The sequence below is a fragment of the Syngnathus floridae genome, chromosome 10, assembly GCF_059516105.1.
Source record: "Syngnathus floridae isolate MCC-2025c chromosome 10, RoL_Sflo_1.0, whole genome shotgun sequence".
Taxonomy (NCBI): domain Eukaryota; kingdom Metazoa; phylum Chordata; class Actinopteri; order Syngnathiformes; family Syngnathidae; genus Syngnathus; species Syngnathus floridae.
Window position 1 is genome coordinate 11,886,828 of NC_142422.1, and position 24,640 is coordinate 11,911,467.

Sequence of the window (24,640 nt, forward strand, 5' to 3'; positions counted from 1 at the left end):
TGTATTGATGAGATTAAATGCACAATTTTTTTACGTCAACACATCATGACGTGATTCTTTTTGAAAAAAAAAAATATATATATATATTCGGAGAACCAGTGTGCCACCGAGCTGCGAGGGGAGGACGCAGCCGGAGAAGGACGCAGTGTGGGCGGGTTAACGCACACCGAGGGTGGGGAGGAGGCGGAGGGGGACGCCAGCGTAACGTTCCCACTCAATCTCTCCTTCCTTCTCCACAGAAGAGAAAACAAGGGCACCGCTCCAGTTACACACCGATTCGTCCTCTTCTTTCCCCCCTCCCCAACCAACCAGCTCCTTCCACTACCACCAGGAGCTTCTGGACTGCCCTAGACGAGGACGTGTGCACGGAGACGAGGCAGAACCGTGAGAAGCGGATGCTGCGAGGCTAAAAAAAAAAAAAAGGCTGTGGGTACCGAGCAGGCATCACTGCCGCAGCTGACACGGTAATGTCACCACCTTTTTCTTCATCGTTATCATCGTAATCATGGTTGCTGCGACATTTCACCTTATTTTAACCAGGCAGCCATTATTGAAGCCTCCTTCTTGCTGTTCGAATGTGTGTCACTATCACGCAGTTATGTCGCATTACAAGTGGGGAGCACATGCATTGCCACGGCCAGGCCCTCCTGGACGTCAATATGTGTTCAGGATGGTAATGCGGTGTAGAATATTGCTTATCAAAAGGGGGTGCTGCATATTGGACCTTCAGTACCCTCATTCCGCACCATCCTCCCCTGAGTAATCAATTCTCAGCTACGGCCACAATCGGACAAACCACAATTAAAAGGCAGGAAAAGACCCACTTAACACACTCACACGCAGTTTTGTCCATTTATTGCCGTCGCACGCACATTGGCACAAACTGCAAAACTCTGATTTTGCTATTTATCGATACAGTGTATGTTTTGCTGATATCACATTCCCAAATACAAATATTATCATTTATGTACTTGCAGACGAGAAATATTGTCAAAATACCAATATAAGGTCCAATCCAACTTTTTTTGCAGGTGTTGTGTGTCAAGCAAAGCCAGCATTAAAAAGCAAACCTTTTATTGGGTTTGTGCGTTAACAATTAATATGCTCGTTCCTGCATGTTGTCTTTTTTGTTTAACCTCCATGTCTGTTCTTCTGGGGTGCTAATGAGTTGTTGTTGCATGCACCCCTGCCCCCCCTCCCCATCCTACCCCCCTCTACACCTCTGCTCCCCCAGATGGACACAATGAAATGTCTCTCCTTCCTCTTCCTTTGCTTGACTTCCGTTGCCAGTGGCAACAAAGGTCAGTTACTCGTCCGGATCGATATTGACTACTCATGTCGACGTGTTGTGTTGTTTTCAGCTTGTTTTAGACGCGTTGCCGCTGCATTCGTTACACCTGCGCAGTCCTAAAGGAGACCCAATACAAAAATAGAAGACTTAACAAAACTGCGTAGTTGTGATCAAAGTAATTGGACAGTGTATTTATTCCTGAGAGTATGAATCCTTCTTAAAATACTTACAAAACATTTCTTATAATAATCACCTATTAATAAATTCTAAACAATAATTTTTATAGTTTTTTGTACAATGTATTTCTTTTTATACAGAAGATATAGTATTACTACTATTTTTTAAATTAAGTAAATGCAATGCATATACAATTACGTATTGATTTATTTGATTTTTTAGATTAATTTATGCAAAAAACGTTTCTTGTTTTATGTGTTATTTTTTACATATTTTATTTTACACAGTATAAAAATATGATCTACATATTAACCCGATTCACTAATTGTGCTGGTGTACCTAATGAAGTGGCCTACATATACATGTGTGCATTATGTGCAGTTGGTATGATGTTTTCGTTGGATCTTTATTGCTGAATTGCAATTTTTTTTCGGGGGGGAACGTATACTCTCTAGTATGAGCATTGATTGAGGTTTGTGTGTTTTTCTGTATAACAATATTTCTGAGGTTATATTTGTTTTTAGAATTGCATGGCGGGCAGCTCGAGGGGCCGTGTATGACCCCCGTACCTTACGTTTCCCATCCTTAACTAACGCCCATTGCGGCTATACTGTATCGTCATCCTACCTAATAAAAAGGCCGGCATGATTTTGGCGAGTGTCCGTCATGTGCGTGACTCAATTTCCTCCTCAAACATCAGATTTATCCTCCTCCTATTGCAAGTCTGTTCTCCAAAGATCATCCGAGGCGGGGTGGGGGGTGGTGTTGGTGTAGAGAGGGGGCATTGGGGAAAAGACAAGGAACATGATGATGAAGGCAAAGGAGGGAGAGAGGGAAGCAGTAACAGGAGGAGAGGCAGACATGGCCGAAAAAGACGCAGACGAGGAGGGAAGAAGAGGATGTGAGATCAGGTGAGGGAGGGTGAATGTGTGTATGTGTGCGCATGCCGAGCGCCATGCGTGTTGTGGCGAGATCGAGTGACAGAGAGGCGACCGGCGCCAAGCAAAACAGAACGATGGAATGCCTCTCAATCTGTAATCCGGAATGTAATCCACGCGCCTGATGCTCAGATTAATGCGACATGGAGGGAGGAGCTGGCAGAAGGGCGGAGGCGCCACGGTGAGCGAGATAAATGACCAAAAAAGAGAGTGTAGTAGATATAGAGGAGCAGACGTGGCCCGACTGGATAATTGTGACTTTATTTGGCCTCCAGCACCATTTTGAGGCAAGTCATGCGTACGTACGATATCCAAGACGAGAACCTACAAAAGAAAATAATGCTGACAAACAGGCACTTTTGCAACCTCCTCACTCAGATGAGCATTGGTGTGCGCCTGATTTCCAAAGAGGAAAAGACAGCCAAGAGACAGGCCTACAACAATCCTCGTTTCTTGCTCATTAACTTCGCCTTTGATTTTTTTCGCACTGAACATCCAGCGCAAGGATGAATAATGAATTGGCAATTAAAGGTTACATTCACAGGAAACCTGAAGCGCTTGCGTCCTTTCAGTGGGGTATTGTGACGTCGCTGAGCCCAGGCGGGCTGATTGATGAGATAGATGAGTGTGTGATTAAAACTTTTACATTTCGTCAAGGGCTTAATTGTCCTACCGGGCAGAAACTGGACAAGGAGAAGTTAAGTGGTGACAATGTGACGGGTATAGTATTTGCTCAACAGTAACCCAATTTGTAAAAACTTGAACATCTTTTCATCCCATTGGGGGAAAAAAAAGAGATTTTTCAGATGATGAGGCGGCGCATCAAGACAAACGGAGCAGTCCAGCGACTTGTCGCCCATTGTGACTTGCTTATATGTTTTATCGTTTGGCCTTTACAGCCAATAAGCACAAGCCATGGATCGAGACAGAGTACCAGGGCATCGTGATGGAGAACGACAACACGGTCCTTCTCAACCCGCCACTCTTCGCCTTGGACAAAGACGCGCCACTCCACTACGCCGGTACCTCCCAACACTACCTCTGCTACCTTACACATTCCTAATTCCAAGAGCGTAGTCATCGCATGTCATGACAAGTTCTCCTCCATGATCAGGTGAAATTTGTGGTTTCCGGGTACACAACGGCCCCTCGGGTTCCGGCTCGGTCCAGTTCGAAGCGGTGGTCCTGGACCGCTCCACCGGCGAGGGTCTAGTGCGCTCCAAGGAGCCGCTAGACTGCGAGAGCCAGCGTGAGCACAGCTTCACCATCCAGGCCTACGACTGCGGCGAGGGGTCCGACGGCGTCAACAGCAAGAAATCCCACAAGTGAGCGCGATGCTCCCGAGGCACATCCGGCCCCGCCCCCTTCCAACGCTGCTTGCCTCCTCAGGGCCACCGTACACGTGCGTGTCAACGACGTCAACGAGTTCTCCCCCGTGTTCGTGGAGCGTCGCTATGAGGCGTCCGTCCCGGAGGGGCGTCTCTTTGACCGCATCGTGCGTGTGGAGGCTCTGGATGCCGACTGCTCCCCGCAGTACAGCCAGATTTGCTTCTACGACATCATCACTCCCAACGTGCCCTTTGCTATTGACAACGATGGTGAGATCTCCAAATAGCGTCTCAAAAGTATGGATCGTAATGAAAACGTGAAAAACATTGAACCATTTTTGTGGTGAGGAACAGATTAACAGATTCATTTCAATGGGAACGATTGATTTGATATCAATTCATTCTTTCTCAAACTTGTAATTACATTTGTAATAACCCCTTAAATTCTCTATATTTTCACGTACAAGTGGAAAAAAAATTGCCTTGCCCTGCCATGTATTAAAGCAAAACGGTGAAAATAGACTAAGCGTGGGCGGACTATTGAGAATTTCTGCATAAACACTGCAGCAGCTGTTCAGGTGATCTCGCTGTCTATTCCCTTGCGTCTTTTTTCTCGTTACCGCAACGGCCGGCCGGCCGGCTGGCTGGCTGACTGACAGACAGACAGCGCCTGCTGTTTTTGTAACACAAAGCAGAGGGAAGGAAGGCCGGCTCACTGTGACTCTGCACAATTTGCCGAGTAGTCCGAGACCCCGCGTTCCGACGTGACATTATTGTCTCTTGCCATTAAAAGCTGCTTTTATTTTTAAGTAGGAACAAATGCTTATCAAGGAAGGAAGTCTGCGCTCGATTCTTTTCCTCATGATCATCCTTCCTTCTTTGTCTGAATCGCCTAGGCAACATCAAGAACACAGAGCCGCTGGATTCCAAGCGTCAGCGCGTTCACACTTTCTGGGTGACCGCCTTCGACTGCGGCAAGAATCGCGCTCAGGCCGACGCTCAGGTGGCGATCACGGTCAAGCCCTCCTGCAAGCCCGGCTGGATCGGTAAGGCGCTATCATTTTCACCCGCAGATGAATCGCAGTGGGTTGGGAGCTACGTGGGCTGGTTGGTGATGTGAGTCAGCTTGCCTTGAAGGAAGGCTCTGGAAATGCAAATGGTTTAATCATTATTCCAATCATTATTTTTAATACGTAGCATTTCTCGAGGCGGCATTGCTTGCAGTGTTTGGATCTGTGTTGTTTTTCAGGTTGGACCAAGCGGGTGGAGTACACACCCGGCTCGGGAAGCATCCCGCTCTTCCCCGCCTTGCACTTGGAGACTTGCGAGGAGACCGTGTGGAACATCCAGGCCACCGTAGAGCTTCAGACCGGCCACATCGGAAAGGGCTGCGACCGAGACAGTTACTCCGACCGTTCCGTGCGACGCCTTTGCGGTGCGTGGATCCGAAAAACGTGACCCGGCTGTTTCTCTTGAGTCTTTTCTTACACTCTCAGTTGTGGCGTGGTGGCCAACAGACATTTCGGGATTCCGAGTTCAACTACCTCAAGTCGCGTGTCAAGACTCGAGTTCCCCACCTCTGGTCTTTACTGGCTCCATTTTATCCAGGCGCCGTTCGGGGTGAAGTGGACCTCCTCCCGCCTCCATCACCCGCAGCCAACTGGACGGCGGCCCTCCCCACCCTCCCTTCCTCGGATTCCTCACTTGTGTTCTCCTTCAACGGGTCCAACCACGTGGCGGTGGTGCCTGACGTGGTGGTCTCGGGGCTGTCTGGAGACCATTTCACCTTGCAGCTATGGATGCGTAGGTGGGGCACCAACGTCCAGCCGGCTGCCGCTCAGTCCAAAACTGCTCGCAAGGAAGAGGAGACCATCGTGTGCAGCACTGTCAAGAATGGTGAGTTGGAAAAAAAAACATTGTTTGAACTTACGACAATCATGCAAATACTTCCATTTAATCGGCTGACGTTAGCTCCTTTTAAAATTTGAAAAAAAAATCAACCGATATTTCAAACATTTAAATTCAATTCAGCCAATTTTTGCCATTTTTTTTCTTCCTATTGTAAAATCTATTAAATGCTAAAGGACAAAGTCTCTTAAAACCGCCATGTTCTCTGTAATTCACATCTTTATTGTTGTGAGCGTCAAGGGATCAAGGGACCGTTTTATAGTTCACTACAAACGTGGAATTGTCCACCCTTCACTTTGACGCTTCTCAAGATGGATTTTTGACATTGTTGTCGGCAAATTGGCCTTTTTCGGACGTTATTTCAGAGCGCTATCCCCCAGCGAATTATCACCGTGAGTGCTCAGCGCGCACTGTTTACGGCCTCAGTGGGCAAGGTGCTCTTGAGGGAGCCACTTAACCTCCAAACACTCCAGTAAAAAAAAAAAAAAACTGAGAATGTACACGCACCGCGGCCTCTGTGTGAATAATGTCTGAATGTTTGCCCTGAGAAAGAGAGATTGAAAAGAAATGCAAGAAATCCCTTCTAAAGTCAAGTTAAAGTCCCGAGTGCTCTAACCTGCAAATGAATTGCATCTTGCTCTCCACAGACGACTCGTTCTCCCACTACTCGCTCTCCGTGCATGGCTGCCGCCTCTCTCTCTTCTACTGGCCTGACGTCTCGGCTGCACGGCCCGTCAAGTTCCTGTGGAAACTGGAGCAGGTACATGCTCGGGTGGGGTGGGGTGGGGTGTAGTGGGAGAAGGCTTTAGTGGTGGGACTGGGGGATTTTGTTTTGACTGCAGCCGCCCGCCCCAGACAGATTGAGGAGGATTACATTAAAGCTGATACAGAGATAAAATAAGATTTGTTTGGATCTCTTTTGTCTTTGTCTGGTACCTGGTTAATGTACACCCCTCTGCTATACCTACTCAAACCGTCAGTGTTAGGCCATCATTTAATGGGATCAATCCTTTAATTAGCTAGCAAAAGGAAGAATGGGAATCCAGAAAAAAAAAAAAATATATATATATATATATATATATATATGTATATATTTGTATATATTTATATATATATATATATATATATATATATATATATAAAATTTAAAAAAATTAATAATGAAGTATAATGAATAAGTGTTTTTAACGTCTAAAAATATTACATAAATTACAGTCTATAAAGTAAAATGCAGTATATGAATTAAAAATAATAATAATTAGGAGTACATTAAAATCAAAAAACACACTCTTCAAAAGTCAGTTGCGCGTTTTAATATATTTTTTGAAATAGTACCCAACACCATTTCAAAAGTTTTTACAGCTGTTGTTACCGCTTTTACCGTGTTCTCGCCAGGTGTGCGACAGCGAGTGGCACCACCTGTCACTCAGCGTCCAGTTCCCCTCGGTGACCCTGTACGTGGACGGCGTAACCTTCGACCCTGCTCTCATCCACGACAATGGCGCCCTGCCCAACCCGGCCCCTCGCCAGAGGATGTCCATCGGCGCCTGCTGGGGTGAGAGCGGATCAAATATTTTTTCTTCAGTCTCGGTCCGGCGTTCGGCGACCACGGATGTAAATCACGACGTCTGAACTTTTCAGCAAGCGCATCTGTGGACTCTCACGGGACGCTTTACATGCTTTGCTTGCTTATGATTTAGCCAATGTGTTTTTGCGTCTTTGAGGGCTAATAATATAACGCAGTCATTAATTATTCAGCTCGGCTTCACAGCATTTTGGCCGGGCAGCTATCGGGCCTCTTTTAGCAGCTAAAATGTCTGAATCTCTGGCTACCAATTATCAAGACTGAAAAACAACCAGCGTGCAAGTGGCTGCTTGATAAGATGGAGAAAAACAGACTTCAAAGTTGGAATGAAATCACACCAAAGAGAGTTCCTCAGAGTCGAGTTCAACCACTTTACTCCGCCGGTGGGAACGCAGCAAGGAGGCATTTACGCAACACTCGTCTAAACATTGGCAGCATCAATCAGGGTGCAGAATTTTCCAAATATGAGAATAGAAAAAGTAATGTCTCCTTTGTGACATCGCCACAAATTTTACATTTCCTAAAGGAGCAATTTTATACATTGGCTTCTTATTGAATTCCAATCCTGTGCATGTCAAAATATCCTCCCTCTTAGATTGTTTTTGGTTTTTTTTGTTCCTGTATTGTTCATTTTTCATTTCTTGCTGTCACTCTGTGGCCCGCTCAGGCGTCACCTGGCATCTTCATGCATTTTGATGAGTGTTTGTCTTGTTTCTTTTTTTCTCTCGCCCACATTGCTATTCCCTGCAGAGCCGGAGGACAAGCAGAGGGAGGTCGGGAACAACAGCATCCCACAAGGTAAAGAAAAGATTCTGTGAGGGACCGTCAGGGACGCCATTCAGGATTACCTCACACACACGAACACACACTCTCATGTTTCTTGTGAATATTCAATCGTGTTTCTTGGGAATGTGTGTGAGCGAGAAAAAAATATATAAGCGTGTGTGAAAGCTCTTTGTTGACAAGTTTAGCCCTGTATGTCCCTGAAGGTCTCTCATTTGATGTCTGGGTTCGGTTGGCGGTGATGCATTTTGTTGAGGCGTGTGCTCGTGTGATCTCAGTGAAATACGCCGGAGGTTACCACGGCTTGTTGTCGGGGGTAACGGTGCGTCCGGGCAGCGTGGAGCCTCACAGCGTGGTGGAGTGTCTGTACGCCTGCAGGGAGGGCCTGGACTTTGGAGACCTGGAGACGTTGGGGTCCGGGATGAAGGTATTAAGCCCCATAACAATCTGGCGGCATGTAAATGAGCAGGGATGCCATTTCATATTATATTTTTTGTTGAGTGTATACACGAAAAAAAAAGGTTTTGGCTGAAATATTACAGGGCTCTTATTCATGTAAAAACGTTGGATGTTTCCAGGTGCACGTGAACCCCAGTCAGTCGGCGTTAGTGCTGGAGGGGGACGACATTGAGAGTTTCAACCGCGCTGTGCAGCAGGTGACCTACAGGAACTCCCTCCGCTTCGCCACGCCCGGAGTGCGACCCCTCAAACTCACCACCTCGCTCAGGTAGCCCCCACCGCGTCTTATCACCATACAACACATTCCGGCGCCGAGCGAGCGAGCGGACAGACCTATTTCATTTGCAATAACGCGGTGGGGCCAGAAACGCAGCGCGGCTTGCCAAGCTTCTATAATAGACTTTTTATTCCCCACTTGGCTGTTGAATCAATAGAAAATGAAGTCAAGCTGAGGGGATGCGCTGTCACGATGCAAACTGTGAAAGTGGAAGCTTTTGTGGTGGAAATGTTACACCGGCAGACTTTAGCGCCTCGAGCACATTAAGTGTCGCTCCGAGGGCCTATCACGCCTCCTCCTCCTCCTTCCACATTGAATCCATCAAACATGAACCTTGCCTCACCGCTGATAAGAGTAAATAATGACGTGGAGAAAAGTATGTATCTTATCTCCCATTTGCTTGCTTCAGCCTCAAAGTCACCTGTGCGAGCTGCAGGGGGCACACTCATTTATTTAACTCCGCCAAATCCAGGTGATTCAATAGGCGGCCCCCCATGTCCGCTCAATTATCTTTTCAAATAGCACAAAGATGGGATGATGAAATTTCAAACTCTTGTGAATACCAAGCGGTTGCACAATTGCGGCATGAAATAGCATGTGGGCAAAGCTGCAAGTGGGAGGTAAATGGTTTCGCGTTTTTTTTAACACGGTCGGCCAAAAACAATACCGGCACTGCACGACATTTGCAACCTAAATTAGATTTGTTCCATAAAATTGGATGAAAGTATTCTCGCCAGTCTATTCACGGTTTGGATGTACATTTATTTTTTGGTCCAATCAGATTTCAAACTCAATGCGTTGCCACGTCGTTCTAATGTGCCCGGGGCCTCCAGAATCAAAATTGCTGGCTGAGGTTCCTAAAACTATTTTATCTTCTTTAACCAAACTGATTTTAAATTGGGAACGTCACACCATTTTCAGGATGGAGGCGGAGCTAGCAAGCTAATTTTTGAATATGCCACAAGCGCTATTATTATTCATGACTTCTCACTAAACTGAATAGTTGGCATGTCATCAAATATCTGTTAAGTGGTCCCATTAGTGTCACATTTGAATGAAATTGGGTCATTCCAGGAGTCTATTTTTGCATATCTCATGTATCTGGTTGAAATAAGAGATGCTGATTTATTTATTTTTTTTATTATTGGATACTTGTAATTTTTTCAGGATATAAAATTTGCCACTCGAACATTTAGTCAATCATCAGAAATCGCCAAACTCTCCGGTCTTGTGTCTCGGGTAGCGCTCCAGCTTGCTCCAGAGCCACACAACTTTCTCTCTTGCTTTAGCCGTCGCTTTTAGCTGGTGAAATATTAATTCCCTCTCAGATTAGTGCAGTCCAGTGCATGTATGCGGTGAGCTGCGTATTTATATTTATATTTATACCGTAGCTAGAGCGAGAGCAAAGGAAAAAAGTAGGCCACTGACAAGGCAGATCGCATCAAACTCAAAGCCTGAGCGCAGATTGCGCCTTTCTCTAAAATTAAAATGATTTCCCTTGTGATTGGCTGGCGACCTGTCCGGGGCGGCCCGAGTCAGCCGGCATCGGCTCCAACTCAGTGGGGACCCAAATGAGGGCGCGCCCTATAGAAAATGGATGGATGATTTCCAGGCCAGACATTTGTGCTGAAAGACTTTGGTCCCAGGGATTCAAGGTCATGACGAGATTGTTTTTGCTTCAGCTCAAGTGCGCCATGGCTTTTCTTTTCTTTCTTTTTTCTTCATATCACCCCTCCCTCCTTCCTCTCCCTTCTCAACTTATTGCATGTGTGAAGATTAGATTGATTTGGGGCCAGGAAGTCACCCAGATGGCTGAACAGCAGGCCCTTCTGGAGAAGCCGATAGAAGCAGCTGCTCACTCTGATAGCAGAAATGTAACGCACGCATTCACGCGCGCTGTGCTTAATCCGCACTCCAATACCGCCGGGCCGACGTATCACGCAAATGAATAAATATGTTAAAATAACATGACATATGTACGACAATATTTTTGGTGCAGTATTTAATAACAAGAGTGCATCCTGAAATTGAAGGTAAAGCTGATCTCTATGCGCTACCTGGCCGAAATCAGAAGAGGGCGCTCTTGTTTCAGGTTTAACATTAATTGCCTCCTAAAAAAGTTTCCAAATCATTTTGCCTGTTTTAAGTGGAAGGCTACACAAAAATTGTTCTGCTAGTCTAAACACGGTACTCTGATTAACATTGGGTTTGTGGAACATGAATTAAGCAGCAAAATCCACAGCTCAGCTCTTTTTCCTGGGTTTGGTCATGTGACATTCGCAAGCTGTGATTGGTCGTTACCTGTGCCTATTTCAGTCCACACCAAGGGGCAAAATGGCCGTCCCCTGTGATGGATTAAAAAAAGATGTATTTTTCTGCTTAATTCATATTCTACAAATACAAATGTCTAGACTAGTGGAGGCACATTATTGTAAGGGAAATGTTGAAGTTGGCTTACTCTTAAATTGTGAAGAAATGACTTAAAAATGAAGTGTGCTACCTAGCAGTAAGCAGCAGTGGGAGCTTTTGATTTAGACTCATCTAATATGCTAGCTAAAAAAAAAGCGGTGGTCATAAAAATAAATTCATGAACTCATAGTGTTTTTTGTTTGTTTGTTTTTTTTAATCTGGAGTTTGCTATTAAGCAACATGCTAATTCAAGCCCAACTGTTTTTCTGGCTGAAGAAGTAAGGATGGTAATAAAAGTCAGTTAGTTAGCCAAAATAGAGTGAATTGTTTTGTCAGCATTTTGTCAGTTAAGTCATGACAAATTGGTGCCAAAAAGCAGTTTGCATTGGCAACAGCCAACAGAGGGAAATGTTGATTCAGGCTCAAAGTGTTTGCTGGCGAAAGTGGAATAGTTTGTCTCTGAAAATCAATTCATTGATTAATTGCTTCTTGAGCATGTTGTTAGTTAAGACTAGTGTAGTTCTTGCCAGGAAAAGAGGAAGCTGATTATTTGGGCTCAGTTTATTTGCTGGCTAAAGTGGAGAATTACAAGCGTTTTGACTGGGATTAGGATTGTCCCTGAAGGAGTTTATTTTTTTAGTGACGTCTTAAAGAGATGAAGGCAAAATGGAGAGCTATTGATCCTGGCAAAATGTATTTACTGGCTAAAAAAGTTGAAGGATTTGCAACCATTTTGTTAGTCTTTCAGGCTCACGTTCTACTTCTCGCCTCCTTGCAGATGTTTCAACGAGGAGAGCTGTCTGTCCCTGAAGCCGTTGGAAGGTTACCTGGTGGTCCTCCAGCCTGATGCTCCTCAGATCTCTCTGTCCGGGGTCGGTCCCCATCTGGCTCGCCCCGCTCCCGACTTCGAAGCCCCACGGGGCGTCCACCTCTTTCCCGAGCTACGGATTGTCTGCTCGCTCACTCACGCCATCAACACGGCTGCGCAGGGGATGGAAGGCGGTGGTGAGTCCAAGAAACAATCCTTTGTCATCTGTCTGCCTTTAAGAACTGATGACGGAAATCTGAACTGAATCATCTAGAAACGGGGCTTATGTAATTTTTATGCATGGTTTGGCAGCGCTGATGTCCGATGCCGTGGCCCACACTTTGGACGGCTGCGAGGTTCAACCTCTTGGCGAGGAACTGGACCTGGAGCGGGAGGAGCTCCTGGTTGATATGGATGTCGTGCGAGAGCGGGGCTTGGAGATCATCAACACGACCGCCTACATCGCCATCACAGGTCAATAAAACAATCTACGTCGCATTATGAGTTCACTTGAAATACGATCCACTTCTGATCCAAGTCTGATAGAGCCTCAGCTAATGCATAGAAGGTCATGTGACTCTGTTGTTTTTGCTTTCATCTCACAATTTTTCAAGATTCATTTTTTCAGGTCCATCTTTAGTTTTTTTATGGTTCAGTATAAACCGTTTCAAGCACAGCCCTGCCACTTTTTCTCTGGCTCTCCAGGCGCTGAATCCATCTCTGTATACGAAGACGTCCTTCGCTCAGTCCGCTACCGCCTGTCCAGGAGCTCCTCCCGCTTCGAGAGACGCTTCCGTCTGTCCTGCTCTGAGATGAACGGCAGATACACCAGCAATGAGTTGACTCTGGAGGTGAGGAGACCTCTCATTCAACTCATTCACTGCCAACCCAGTTACAATATTTGATGTCTATAGCCGTCACTAGCAGTGTTAATTTCTAATGGAGTTCTTCTTTCCTCTCCTAGGTGAACTTCCTCCACTCCTTGGAGAGTATGTACCACCCATCCCACTTGATGGCTTCCCAGCAACAGTTTCTCCATCAACACGCAGGCGAGCTCAGCGGACATGCCTTGCCCAGTCTGCATCGCAACTCAGGTGACATGTTTGCGGCCATTTTTCTTGTGCAAGTGGTCCCGATGTTGTGGTCCACAAGACGGCCATCTTCAGAGCGGAAGTATGATTAGCCATTTTGTGCCGTGTTGTTTGTCAGTGGTCCCCGGAGCCGCCACCATTATCATCATGGTGTGCGTGGGATTCTTGGTCGTCATGGTGATCCTGGGCATTTTCCGCATTCGCTCCATCCACCGCCGCAGCGAGGAGGCCCGCGAGGCCGCCAAGGAGGGTGGTAGCCAGTGGGACGACTCCGCGCTCACCATCATCGTCAACCCCATGGAGGTAAAATCGGCTGCTTGCTTTCTGATGCTGTCCAGAAATTGATTGAATTCAAGATGACCTTTTTGCCGTTTTAGTGTAACTATTTTTTCTGTTGACCTTCATGACAAATCAGTTGGCTTGGTATTTAATCCAAATAAAATATTTGCATTTACTTTGGAAAATCATGATCCGACATTTTTGCCTATTTTACGACATGTTAACAAAAATTAGAAATGTTTTTTTTTTCTACATAAGTACAATGGTCACCTCTGCTGGAAAAATTCAAGAGTATTTTTTTCTACATAAGTACAATGGTCACCTCTGCTGGAAAAATTCAAGAGTATTTTTCCTTGACATTTTTGTCTCCTTACTAAATTACAACTGATCCAAATTTTAGCTTTCTAACATCGTATTCCTCAAAATATGATCAAATCTCATGACTCTTTTCTGTAAGCCCACTTTTGCCACCTCTGCTGTTGTTGCAGTCCTACGAGTCTCGCCTGGGCATGTCCGCCGACACGGAGGGAGACGGCGAGGAAGACGAAGAGGAAGTGGCCGAGTCGCCTGACAACGCCAGCGATGACCAGCGGATCATCTTAAAGAAGGAGGGCAGGGACAGCAACGCCCGTCGCTACTGAGCTGCATGTAACCCCCCAACCCCCCACCACGGAAAGCAACACTTCTACGATCATGTACGGAATGTATACCTGCAAAAACACACCACGCACAACACATTCGATGTAATACTCGACGCCATACGTGACCTATAGCCGACGACGGGCACTCGCTCGTTCTCCACTTTGATGTTCAGCGGCACAATGTATACACTCAAATGTAATTGATCTGCCTGAGCCACGCAAACGATTTGTGGACGTCACAAGATGCTCCTGTTAATAATAACGTGTCTGTATAGTGCGATGCTGGATGAGTGCGGCTGCTTTGTTTCACGAAAAACAAAACGATTGTATTGTATTTTGTTATTGAACACACAATTGAATCCTTGCTCGTACGCGTCAGCGTAGGCTCTGATCTGATCTCCACATGCCGACACACACGCACAACTTATTAGAGTCAACCGCGAGGTCTGCGCACAAGCTGTCCCCTCCCCTCTTTGCGACACATTCCGTGATCAGCGCTCGGGTTTCATAAGACTTTCATCTGCAAAGGAGAAATAGGGACACGCTGTTAAAGAAACGGAAGATGACCGCAATATGTCATATTTTTGGAGTATTCTGACAAAATTGTTGGGAAAATGATACGACAAAATGGCTAAAGCGCAAGTGGTTAATATTATAGGATTTTTTTGTCACTTCCCAAAAATGAATCAGTGATAGTAAGAAAGAAAAACTAACATAACCTACGAGATAATTATTTTTTGTCACCCTGCTGTCCCCGGAATGTCAGCTCAGCTTGGGCGGTTTTGACTGTATTGATTGTAATGAATTTTATGTACATACAATGAGAAATATGATCATTATTATTGTTATGAAATCTTATTATTGCAGCCACTTTTCAGCACACTGGGCGATGGAGCTGATGGTCATTTCCCAGTTTTTGTTCATCACCTATTCCAGCATCGAGAAATCAGTAGGAAAAAAATAGTAGTTGTCGTGGTGAGGACGATATCTGGCTTGATGAGTGTGTCTTACTTTTGTGTGTAATAATGTTGTAATTTAACAATTTGTCAGTATAGGAATCACTGAGGAAAAAAATGGGAGGCACATTTGTTGTGATACCTTCAACTGTACATAAACGTGGCATTGCTATCTTTTGCACTCTTCTCCATGATTTTACTTCTTCCATCTGATATTTCATTTCAGTGAATGTACAACTTGTGCTTCCCACCTGCCCCAGCTCCAACACTGACCCCACCTCCGTGTCTCTTGCCGTCCGTCTGTGTAGCCTATCACTGTGCAGTGCTATAAGAAAAAAAAATGTCCGTAAATAAAAATAAAGCCTGTTTGTTTTTTTGCGAGTGTGATGTCACAAAAGGGAGTAATCATTGCATTGAAATAACTTATATTATATTGTATTACGCTCACTACTGGAACATTATCTGTAATTACTGATACAGCGTTGATGAGTTACAGAGAGAAAACTGTTGAACAATGTGAGAAAATTCATAATAAAAATAATATATGACGTCTCCATGAGAAGCCCCTTTTTCACATCTTGCATGTTTCATTCCGAAATCATAGACATTTAAAAATTGTTTAGTTGTGTGTTATTATGGTTATGTTTATTATGTACATTGAATTGTATCAAATTATTTTGCAGACATAATCATGAAGTGCAAAGTATGGAAAGTAACATTGTACTTTGATCTGCATATAAGTCACTGCAATTATTCGGACCAAAAAAGTCGATTTTAATATTTTTACGTTGTTTCCTTACCTAAATTCAAGTCAACTTGACTTACACAGTCGTCAAGTCACCATTATTTGGTTGGATAAAGTTTAACACAATGAGTTAAACTTTCATCGGAACATGCAGTATTGGATTTTTGATTTGTTTGGCGTTCTGACAAACAACTGTTGAACTTTGATATTTTACGACAAATATTTGGACGTAAATCATTCAGCAAGTTAGTGCGCCGGCGTTTGTACGTAAATCTGTTGGAGAATACGGTTCAGGCGTCCCTTAACAAGAGCTTCTTCGGCGCCGGGCTCAAGCGTGCACTGTGCGGTGTGTTATGGAGGTGGAAGGTGGTTAAAGGACTCGCACTCAGCGGAGGATTTTGGTGGCTCTTCCTATGAGTTGACAGTCTAACTTCAGTCCCGAGGCGGTTGTAAAAATACAACAGAACGTGCGGACACATCGGAGAAGAAGGCACAGCGGTGGTGAGCTCCAGGTAGCAGCTTCAGTCGGCGGTGAGTCCAACGTTACGCCGTCCGTCTCTTGGTGCGTCTTGGGCGGCGAGCTGACTTGTTCCGCACCGCTGGTCTTGGCTTGTTAGCATTGTAGCTAGTTAGCTTAGCGAGCTAACGCTTAGCTTGCCATTGTTGGTTTTGTTTTGAATCGTTTTGGATAAATGCCGCGTTTGGGGCTCTGCTGATGCTACTTTAATGAGCAGCTCAATACACAATTAGTTGATTTTATTGTTTCTTTTTAATGGCATAATAAATCTAAGCGTCGAGAGCAATGTAAAATCATTTGACACATGACAATGAACCCTGTCAGGAGCACATCTGTTTGGCTTCCGATTGGGTTGTGGACATGTATTGAGTCATTGTTTTAACATACATGTACAAATGACAAGTATTGATATAAAAACGAGAGTATAACGGTTAATATATATAATGTCGATGGTATGTAAACAGGTGTCACCTTAGCATAATTTGTACTACAAAACATTCACTGGACATTTAATTTGGAACATCCGACTATACTTAAATTATAGACCATAGTAATTTTGTGATATTAGTTTAAGACCATATTTATAATTCTATCTGGATGTAATTCAGAACTGCACCACATCATGCCAAGGGCTGTTTCTAATATTTTGACCCTCTTAAATGTCAATCAAAATGTTTGAAATTAAATTGTTCTTATGTGTTAATGTGAGGGTTTGTTTTGTGTCCTCCTGTGCCCTGCAATTGGCTGGCAGCCAGGCCAAGGTCTACCCTGACAGTCACCTAAAGTTAACTCTAGTTCACACAGTGACCCCGTGACCCTAAATGAGGACAAGTGCCAGACAATGGATGGAGGAAGCAATCTATTGCTAGAAAATATCATTATGGATGTCGTGTCCAGCGAGCGCGGTCCGCTTGTGTATTAATAGCTTCTTATTATCCGCTTATTTCCATCCTAATCATGGTATCAGCGCCATGTGAATCAGCGCCTGCCGTTGGGTCATGGCCTCGTCTCTAATTGATAACAGAGGATGGAGTCTTGTCTTGTATGACGTGTTACGTGCGTATGGGAAAGAGGAATTCTGCCCGGTGTGATTTATATTCCGTTTTTGGAAATTGTAACTCCTCTCCAGGGGAGTGGGGCTGAGTAGGCCAGACCCAACTGTTGATTGGGCTTCATGATGTGTATTCTGTACTCCAGAATGATTTAATGATTATTTTCTACATACATGGAGTCAATTCAAAATATTTTATGTCCTCATATTGTGACCAAATGTAATATACTTGCATATGTGTATTTTTAGGCCTTTGCCACCGACCGACGGGCTTGAAAATGTCGTGTTTAAAAAAAAAAAAAAAAGTATTTTTAAATTTGTTTCATATTATCATAGCTATTAGGCTCAAACAACATTTTTTTCTTACTACCCTTTTCATTAGGTGAACCTGATGCATTAAAAAAATGTGCTGCTCTTTTATTATTGTTTTTTTTTAGCTTGTGTTTGTTGCTGCCATTGCATATTCTGGCCTGGGAGTTTGTTCAATGTGACACAGTTCTGTTAAAGCTTCCAAATACGAAGCAAAAAGTCATTTCGAAGCAAAACTGGTGGAGCGTGTCTGTGTGCTGGCCCGTTGCAGCCTCATTATTCACGCTCGAGCCGAACTAGCAAATGATGTGGAAAAAAAACAGCAGATGGAGCTTTAACTTGGTTATCAAGCAAAAGATAACTGGGGCACAGATTTTGCCTCGCTTGGCCTTTCGGTTGTTAAAAGCGATAGTCGCTAAAAACCCGCTCTTAAATACTAACACCAAGCTCTTTGTTGGAGTTGGTACAATTTTGTCCAGGAACACAAAACTCAACATTGTACAAATAATAACTCGGAACCTTGCCCCCCCTCGCAGTTCTCAGGTGGTCCGATCGGGATTGCCCCATCCTTGTGTTGCCATGGCGATGCGGGAGCTGGTGGAGGCAGAATGCGGCGGGGCCAATCCGCTGATGAAGTTGACTGGTCACATGACCAAGGAAGGCGGGGCGTGGCGGCACCGCGCCACACCTTCGGTGAGCTTATTTTTTTTAAAACTGCCCAACGGAAAGTCAACGCCTGTCATCCGTTTTTTTGTATTTTTACTTCACACTAGATTCCCGCAACTCCCATTGAAATAGCAACAGAAGATGAGGTCAGTATTTTTGCTTCCCCGGTAATATCTAGCTCGGTGGCGAAAGCTAAATGCTAATAGCGATTTGGGGTGTTCCCAGCTGGTCGATGAATTCCTCCAGCCGCCCCCGCGTCCCCCGCACACCTTCGACATGGGTCAGCTGCTGGAGGAGATGCAGCAGATCGACCAGCAGAGCTACAGACAGGCTCCGCAGAGAGGTACTCCTCCAAGTCCCCTCGTCGACATCTCCAGCCTCACGTGAATTCCAAAAGTTTACTGTGATGTCGCAGCTCCGGATGTGGCGGCCTTGGCTCTCTCGGGTGACTGGGCAGCGGAGTTCACCTCGGGCTCGGATTCCACCTCCACGCCGGGCCTCATCGCGCTCGGTGACGCGGCCGACGCCGACTGGACCAAAGAATTCATCGCTCAGGCCGCGGGTAACATTGATAACACGATAAAGCACATTCAAGATTATCTTTATGCAACATTTCTTCTCTGAGTGTGTGAGGCAGACTTGTGGCTTCTGTGTTGTGTTTGGCCAAAGCGCTCCTTTGTCACACACTGCAGGAATGCCGATTTCATGTATTAGATTAGCATCATATTACGCCAGTATTGACTTTTTAACAGTCACCGATGCCGAGAATTGAAGCGGAGTGATAAAGTCAACTTTTGGTTGAATTACGAGTCCCAAATAATTGCCGGCTGCTGTCATCACCTGTACACATAAAAAAATTAAAAACACCGGCGGTCCTCATATCCTAACAATATAAACTGGCACTGTTTCCCTTCAGTGAATGAAATCTGCCATTTCTTACTGTGTGGTCTCCTGGCACGTCCGTCTTCCCTTCCAGATCCTGGCCGCTGGGCAGAAGAATATCTGGAACAGTCGGAGGAGAAGCTCTGGCTGGGAGACTTTGGAGACAAGGAGAACGAGTGGTGAGTGGGGAGAAGTGTTTTGAGTTACATTTTTTTTTATATTACACAGACTTGGCAATTGCTTCGACTTTTCATATCCACTGCGCAGATGTGTGTTTTATTGAAACGTGCCTGCGAATAAAATAAAAGTGCACACCCACACGGTGACTTTTCTGAACTCCCCGAAGACCATCTCAAAATAACAATCGTCATATCTTGCTGACCAAACAGGACAAAAGAATATCAGCCGGGAGAGGAGCTGAGACAGACGGCCAATGAGCTCGTCTCCAAGGTGAACGACCCCAAGCTGCAGAACACGGAGGTAAGCCGCCGCTTCCCGTTCAGCCAGCAAGCCGCCGCCGCCGATCAGCCATTTCGTCAGACATCTGTCGCTCAGCTCCTTTCCATTCGTTCCTCATATTTGGGTGCTGGGGCAATTTAGTTGATCAGCACTGATCTGATAAAGACAGTAAGCGTGAATGCTGATTTTATTCCCCCCTCCCTTTTTTTTTCACTGTTGTGTAGTTCCTGCGTTTCATTAAGCAAATTGGCGAGGGCAGTGTGACAGTGGAGAGCAGGACAGACAAACAGCTGACAGATAAAGCTCAGGCCGAGGAGGCTCACAACTGGGCTTCCAATCTCAACCAGGTACGAGCCTCCAGTTGCCACAGGGAATACATGGCTGTTGCCCCTCCCCCCCTCCACTCATAAAGCCTGCGACCCACCTCAAAGTCACATTTTCCGCCAAACCAACCATGACTTCTATTCCTCATAGATGAATCGTGCAGTCGCATTTGGATATTTTACACACATTAACTCGAGTCTTTTAAAATGTAAACTATGAATTATTTTCACTGTGGTGTTGAGTTTCTGTCTGCGAAGAAGCCCCGAACCAAACGTTCCTGGATTTCCCCTTCAAATCGCTGTCGAAGGCCCACTTATGCCAAGAAATGACATAGAACAGATTTGAATCCCATTTGCTCCTTCTGGTTTGGCTGCTCAAGCCTTTTTTTTTTTTTTTTGTGTTAGCGTTTGATCAAATCTTGTTTACCTGCCAGAAACGACTACAGTGCGTGTTTTTGTGATGACTACTTGCCCATAATCACAATTGCGCTTCCCTTTTTTGACCCTGAATTAACAACCACAAATCATCTTCCTCCCTCACCCTCGAAACATACTCCCACATTGACCTCTTAAAAACCTCGAAAACTCTGTCCCATTCCTCCTCCTCCTCCTCCTCCTCCTCGGCATAGTTCCTGATGGAAACGGGGGGAGGGAGTTTTCCCCTGGAATCCACAGAGAGGAATGAGAAGATTGACAAAGCTAAAGCTAAGCAGGCACAGCAGTGGGCCAAAGTCGTCCGGCAGGTAGGACCGCCATGGTCGGGCCACCGCTAGATGCCAGCGTTCTAGTTTCTTCTACTTGTAGCAAGTGCGCAGAAGGAAATTGGCTTTTTCTGTCTTTGTCTTTCCCGCCTTTCCATACGCTTTCCATGACCCCCCCACCGCCCTGATTTATTGTTGCTACCCTTCCATCCCCCCCACCAGCCTGAAACCGCAAACAAGCCCCCTGAGCCCTCGTCTCTTCTTCAGGTGTCACAGGAGTCTGCCGAGGCCTGGGTGGACGAGTTCACCGCAGCCGGACCGGAATTCCAGCAAGCCAAAGCCGCGGTGGAGGTGAGTCGGAGCCAGCGGTCAACCGCGTCGCTAATTGGATGCAGAGAGAAAGCCGGCAGATTGGGAAGTGGAGGATTTGCAGATGAATTATGGCACTTGAAGAGGCGGGCAAATTCCTCCACCTCTTTCTGCTGCTCATAAATCAGTTTTGGAAGTTGCGCGCCTCCTCGGCCTTCCTGTAAAACTTTACCATCCTTCTTTTTTCTTCTTTTTCCCAGAGCGATGTGGATTTCTGGGAGAAGCTGCAACAGGAGTGGGAGGAGATGGCAAAGCGAGACGCGGAGAGTCACCCCTGGCTGTCGGACTTTGATCAGATGCTCAGCTCGTCTTACGACAAGGTCGCTGTCTCGTCTGTGCGGTGCTTGGTTTTGGCCCGGCGGGGTTTGAACCTCTTGTTTTGCCCGTCTTGCTTTCAGGGCTACCAGTTTGAAGAGGACAACCCCTACCTGTCCCACCAAGACCCTCTGACGGAGGGCGTGAAGAGGATGGAGGCGGGGGATATCCCCGGGGCCGTTCGCTTATTTGAGAGTGCCGTACAGAAAGAACCAGACAACCAACTGGTGAGCTAGGAACGGCTCAAGATTGGTTAATCGAATCATCAGCTGATAATAGCTCTTTATTATTTTTATGATTTTTATTTCAGGCTTGGCAATACTTGGGAACATGTCAGGCAGAAAATGAGCAAGAATTTGCTGCCATCAGCGCCCTCCGCAGGTGAGTTGTGAACATTGATTACCTGCACGAGCCATGATATTGCAAAATTTGGGTCGCACACATGCAGAGCCCAAATCTGTAATATCAAACCAACTGGAGTTTTGACAGCAAATAAGGTTGGGTTTGAAAAATCCTCATGTAGCACCATGCTGTAGTCACAATTCAATCAGATTTCATTTGCTCAGTTTTTATCCTTGGAACCAGAAGGACATCCCAGGTCCTGATGGAACTTTGCCACTTTTAGCTGTTACGATCCTTGATTGTGACACATGAAAAATGGTTCCACTTCTGTGAGGTCTGCTCCCTTACACGTTTTATAGCAACTCTGCTTGATGATTGATTGGCTTTTTATAGTCATCTATTCTTCAGGAGTCGTGATGAAAATGATCGATTGTAAAACAAAGTCTGCTGGGCGAGATCTTCAAGGATTCTTTCGAAAGTAGCTCCGTTGTTATGTTGAACATTCAGTAAGCAGATCTGAGTTATTGCACGATTGGGGCTTCGCACTTTCACAGACAGCGTACACGAATACATCATAAAAATCTGGAGCGCATAAAACCTCTTCTCCATCTTGTCCGTCAGATGTGTGGCATTGAAGAAGGACAACCTGACCGCTCTGATGGCGCTGGCTGTCAGCTTCACCAACGAGTCGCTGCACAGGCAGGCCTGCGAGACTCTCCGCGACTGGCTCAAGCATAACCCCAAGTACGCCAGCGTGTGGGAGCAGCATCAGCGGGAACGCCAGCAGGACGCGTCCAGAGAAAGGGAAAAGGAGAGGGAGCGCTTTGGCTCTCTGCTGCCAGAGTGAGTAGCACACTTGTTGTTTGATAGTATACTGCCTCCTGGTGGTCAAAGTTCTCATACCAGAAGGAGCATCACAATGGTTAGTGAATTGATGTGACAAACTTATTTTCTTTATATTCTGGTCCATTGCATGTTTTTAAAAAGTACAATATTATTAATTTTTGTTTTTCTCTCTACTCTCGCAGAGCCGTATTCACGGACGTACAAACGTTGTTCCTGCGTGCGGCTAACACGAACCCCGCGCAGGTAGACCCACAACTGCAGTGCGGTCTGGGAGTCCTCTTCAACCTCAGTGGCGAGTACGATAAAGCCGTAGACTGCTTCACCGCGGCGCTCTCGGTCACCCCGCAGGTGAAGTGAAACCTCAGCACACAGTCGAGACCAGCAGTTTGCCTGTGGGGTCCCTTTTAATATCATCCTGTCTCTCAGGACTACTTACTGTGGAACAAGCTGGGCGCCACGCTCGCCAACGGCAGCCGCTCAGAAGAGGCTGTGGCCGCCTACAGGAGAGCCTTAGAACTGCAGCCGGGGTTCGTCCGCAGTCGCTATAACCTCGGAATCAGTTGTGTCAATTTAGGAGCACACAGGTGAGACTGATACACCGTCATCACCCAATTAAGCTAATTTGCATTTTTTACAACAGTGTCAAGAATTAGACAGTTTTTTTTTTTTTTTTTACTACCACATAGCACCTGTTTGTAACACTTCAATGAATTTTCACTTGATAATCATAAACCACACAGTGGGTGCATTTAAGCCATCTGGGCACCAGATGGCACTAATCAGCACTGTAACTTTGCTGTTTATATACTCATCAAAGTTACCACCAAAGTTGAAAAAAAAAAGTTTCTGAGATGAATTCGATTTTTCAGGTATCGTTACTTAAATCTATTGAGCGTTCTACTCGCCTTGATGATGCTGGAGCTCATTGTCCTCTTGATGTTCAGGGAGGCGGTGGAGCACTTCCTGGAGGCGTTGTCCCTTCAGCGGCAGGCCGCCGCCGGCGTGGAATCAAGAGTGGCGCAAAGCCCCGGCGGCACTGCGGCCACTGTCATGTCGGACAACATCTGGTCCACGCTGCGCATGGCTCTCAGCATGATGGGCGAGAGCTCGCTCTACTCGGCCGCCGACCGTCGCGACCTGGACACATTACTGGCACATTTCTGCCAGAGGGAGGTGGAGGGCGGACCCGAATGATGGTCCATCTCGGGGGGGCTGATTGCGTGCGAATGCTCCCTGCACGGAGGAGGATGTTTGGGACTGAAAGAGACAGTACAAGGGAACTGATGTGTAAGACGCTGTCAGTCGTCCTCCAGTCATCAGCCGGTTCACTTGCAGCTTTGGTATCAGCCGACTGGAGTACATTTGTTTTATTTTGCATATTTGACGATCCTGGTGGTTCCTCTTACGATGCTTTGACAGTTTTGTAATAACGCTAACATGTTTTTTCCTCGCCTCAAAAACAAGTCGTATGTCGAGCTGTCAACATGATTATCATGTTCAGTAGATTGATGGAACAGACAGTGTGAGTGCCTCTTTTCGAGTTGCACTACTTACTTTCAAAATTACTTATTTTTGTGTATAAACAGTTTTGATTTTTTGGGGGAGGAATCAGTTAGAAGCCAGGCCCTTGAAGTGAACACCTGTAAAACTGTTGTATGCACCTGCAAGAGAAAGTTTGTGTTTGAAAGAGGCTGAGAGTTTGGGGAGAGTATATATATATTGTTTGTATGGTTTTCTGAGTTTGTGTATGATATTGTCTGAGCACGTGTGAGAGTATTTTTGAGTGTGTGTGCTGTACAGCCTCGAGGGATTTTGAATGATAAGATCATATATGTGAAATATGATTGGTTCCCCGTGGGCTCCTCCCTCGCATTCGAATCCAACGTCAAACACATTGCTCCACTGTAAATTTAAGTGTTCCCATAACGTGTAATATTGTAAGCTCATCGTTGCACTATAATTGTTTTCAGGTAACTGATGGCCTGGCTGCAATGTATAATATAATCAGCAATAAAGCCCTAAATTTTAAATATCCTTTTGTGATTAGATTCTATGGTAGACAATATTACACAAAGTCGCAGATAAATAGGAACACACATATTTGAACGTATTATTTCCATGACATAATAAATGCAATTTGATTATGTAAATAGTGGTTTCTAGGCAACATTGGGATTTTAAACAA

The 24,640-nt window shown here is 45.5% G+C and overlaps 2 protein-coding genes and 1 long non-coding RNA gene across 7 annotated transcripts; 2 read left to right on the top strand and 1 right to left on the bottom strand.

Annotated features, from left to right (window-relative positions):
* The first annotated feature begins 164 nt into the window (after positions 1-164).
* On the top strand, positions 165-15,486 carry clstn3 (calsyntenin 3). Of its 2 annotated transcripts, XM_088386916.1 has the most exons (19): positions 165-464; positions 1,235-1,301; positions 3,306-3,428; positions 3,521-3,731; positions 3,796-4,004; positions 4,631-4,780; positions 4,984-5,169; positions 5,343-5,630; positions 6,290-6,402; positions 7,038-7,197; positions 7,978-8,025; positions 8,289-8,437; positions 8,589-8,737; positions 11,934-12,160; positions 12,276-12,437; positions 12,669-12,814; positions 12,928-13,057; positions 13,173-13,357; positions 13,822-15,486. In XM_088386916.1, the coding sequence occupies exons 2-19, from the start codon at positions 1,235-1,237 to the stop codon at positions 13,972-13,974; spliced, it is 2,856 nt and encodes a 951-aa protein (XP_088243042.1). In that variant the 5' UTR covers positions 165-464; the 3' UTR covers positions 13,975-15,486. The 2 variants fall into 2 exon arrangements, with proteins under 2 accessions (XP_088243042.1, XP_088243043.1); XM_088386917.1 differs by lacking the exon at positions 1,235-1,301.
* Positions 13,946-16,258, bottom strand: LOC148392481 (uncharacterized). The gene is made up of 2 exons (XR_015860819.1): positions 15,731-16,258; positions 13,946-15,255 (listed from the first exon to the last, which is right to left on the bottom strand). It is a non-coding gene; the product is annotated as an uncharacterized LOC148392481 (long non-coding RNA).
* On the top strand, positions 15,956-24,485 carry pex5 (peroxisomal biogenesis factor 5). 4 transcript variants are annotated; one of them, XM_088386918.1, is made up of 17 exons: positions 15,956-16,206; positions 18,089-18,245; positions 18,326-18,364; positions 18,444-18,561; positions 18,634-18,780; positions 19,195-19,279; positions 19,490-19,580; positions 19,784-19,906; positions 20,512-20,625; positions 20,806-20,934; positions 21,153-21,272; positions 21,351-21,494; positions 21,578-21,648; positions 22,231-22,452; positions 22,638-22,803; positions 22,882-23,039; positions 23,400-24,485. In XM_088386918.1, exons 2-17 carry the CDS (start codon positions 18,132-18,134, stop codon positions 23,647-23,649), a joined length of 2,091 nt encoding a protein of 696 aa, XP_088243044.1. In that variant the 5' UTR covers positions 15,956-16,206; positions 18,089-18,131; the 3' UTR covers positions 23,650-24,485. The 4 variants fall into 4 exon arrangements, with proteins under 4 accessions (XP_088243044.1, XP_088243045.1, XP_088243046.1 ...); XM_088386919.1 differs by having other exon boundaries at positions 20,851-20,934; XM_088386920.1 differs by lacking the exon at positions 20,512-20,625 and having other exon boundaries at positions 15,958-16,206; positions 20,851-20,934.
* The last annotated feature ends 155 nt before the right edge of the window (positions 24,486-24,640 follow it).

What these genes read in the sequence shown, in the direction of transcription:
- pex5 (XM_088386918.1), top strand. Translation starts at nt 18,132, where the DNA reads ATGGCGATGCGGGAGCTGGTGGAGGCAGAATGCGGCGGGGCCAATCCG. An exon ending in CAGACAGGCTCCGCAGAGAG is followed by an intron (nt 18,562 to 18,633) that starts GTACTCCTCCAA and finishes GTGATGTCGCAG; the next exon opens with CTCCGGATGTGGCGGCCTTG. An exon ending in AAGAACCAGACAACCAACTG is followed by an intron (nt 21,495 to 21,577) that starts GTGAGCTAGGAA and finishes TTTTTATTTCAG; the next exon opens with GCTTGGCAATACTTGGGAAC.
- clstn3 (XM_088386916.1), top strand. Translation starts at nt 1,235, where the DNA reads ATGGACACAATGAAATGTCTCTCCTTCCTCTTCCTTTGCTTGACTTCC. An exon ending in TCCTGTGGAAACTGGAGCAG is followed by an intron (nt 6,403 to 7,037) that starts GTACATGCTCGG and finishes TGTTCTCGCCAG; the next exon opens with GTGTGCGACAGCGAGTGGCA. An exon ending in AAACTCACCACCTCGCTCAG is followed by an intron (nt 8,738 to 11,933) that starts GTAGCCCCCACC and finishes GCCTCCTTGCAG; the next exon opens with ATGTTTCAACGAGGAGAGCT.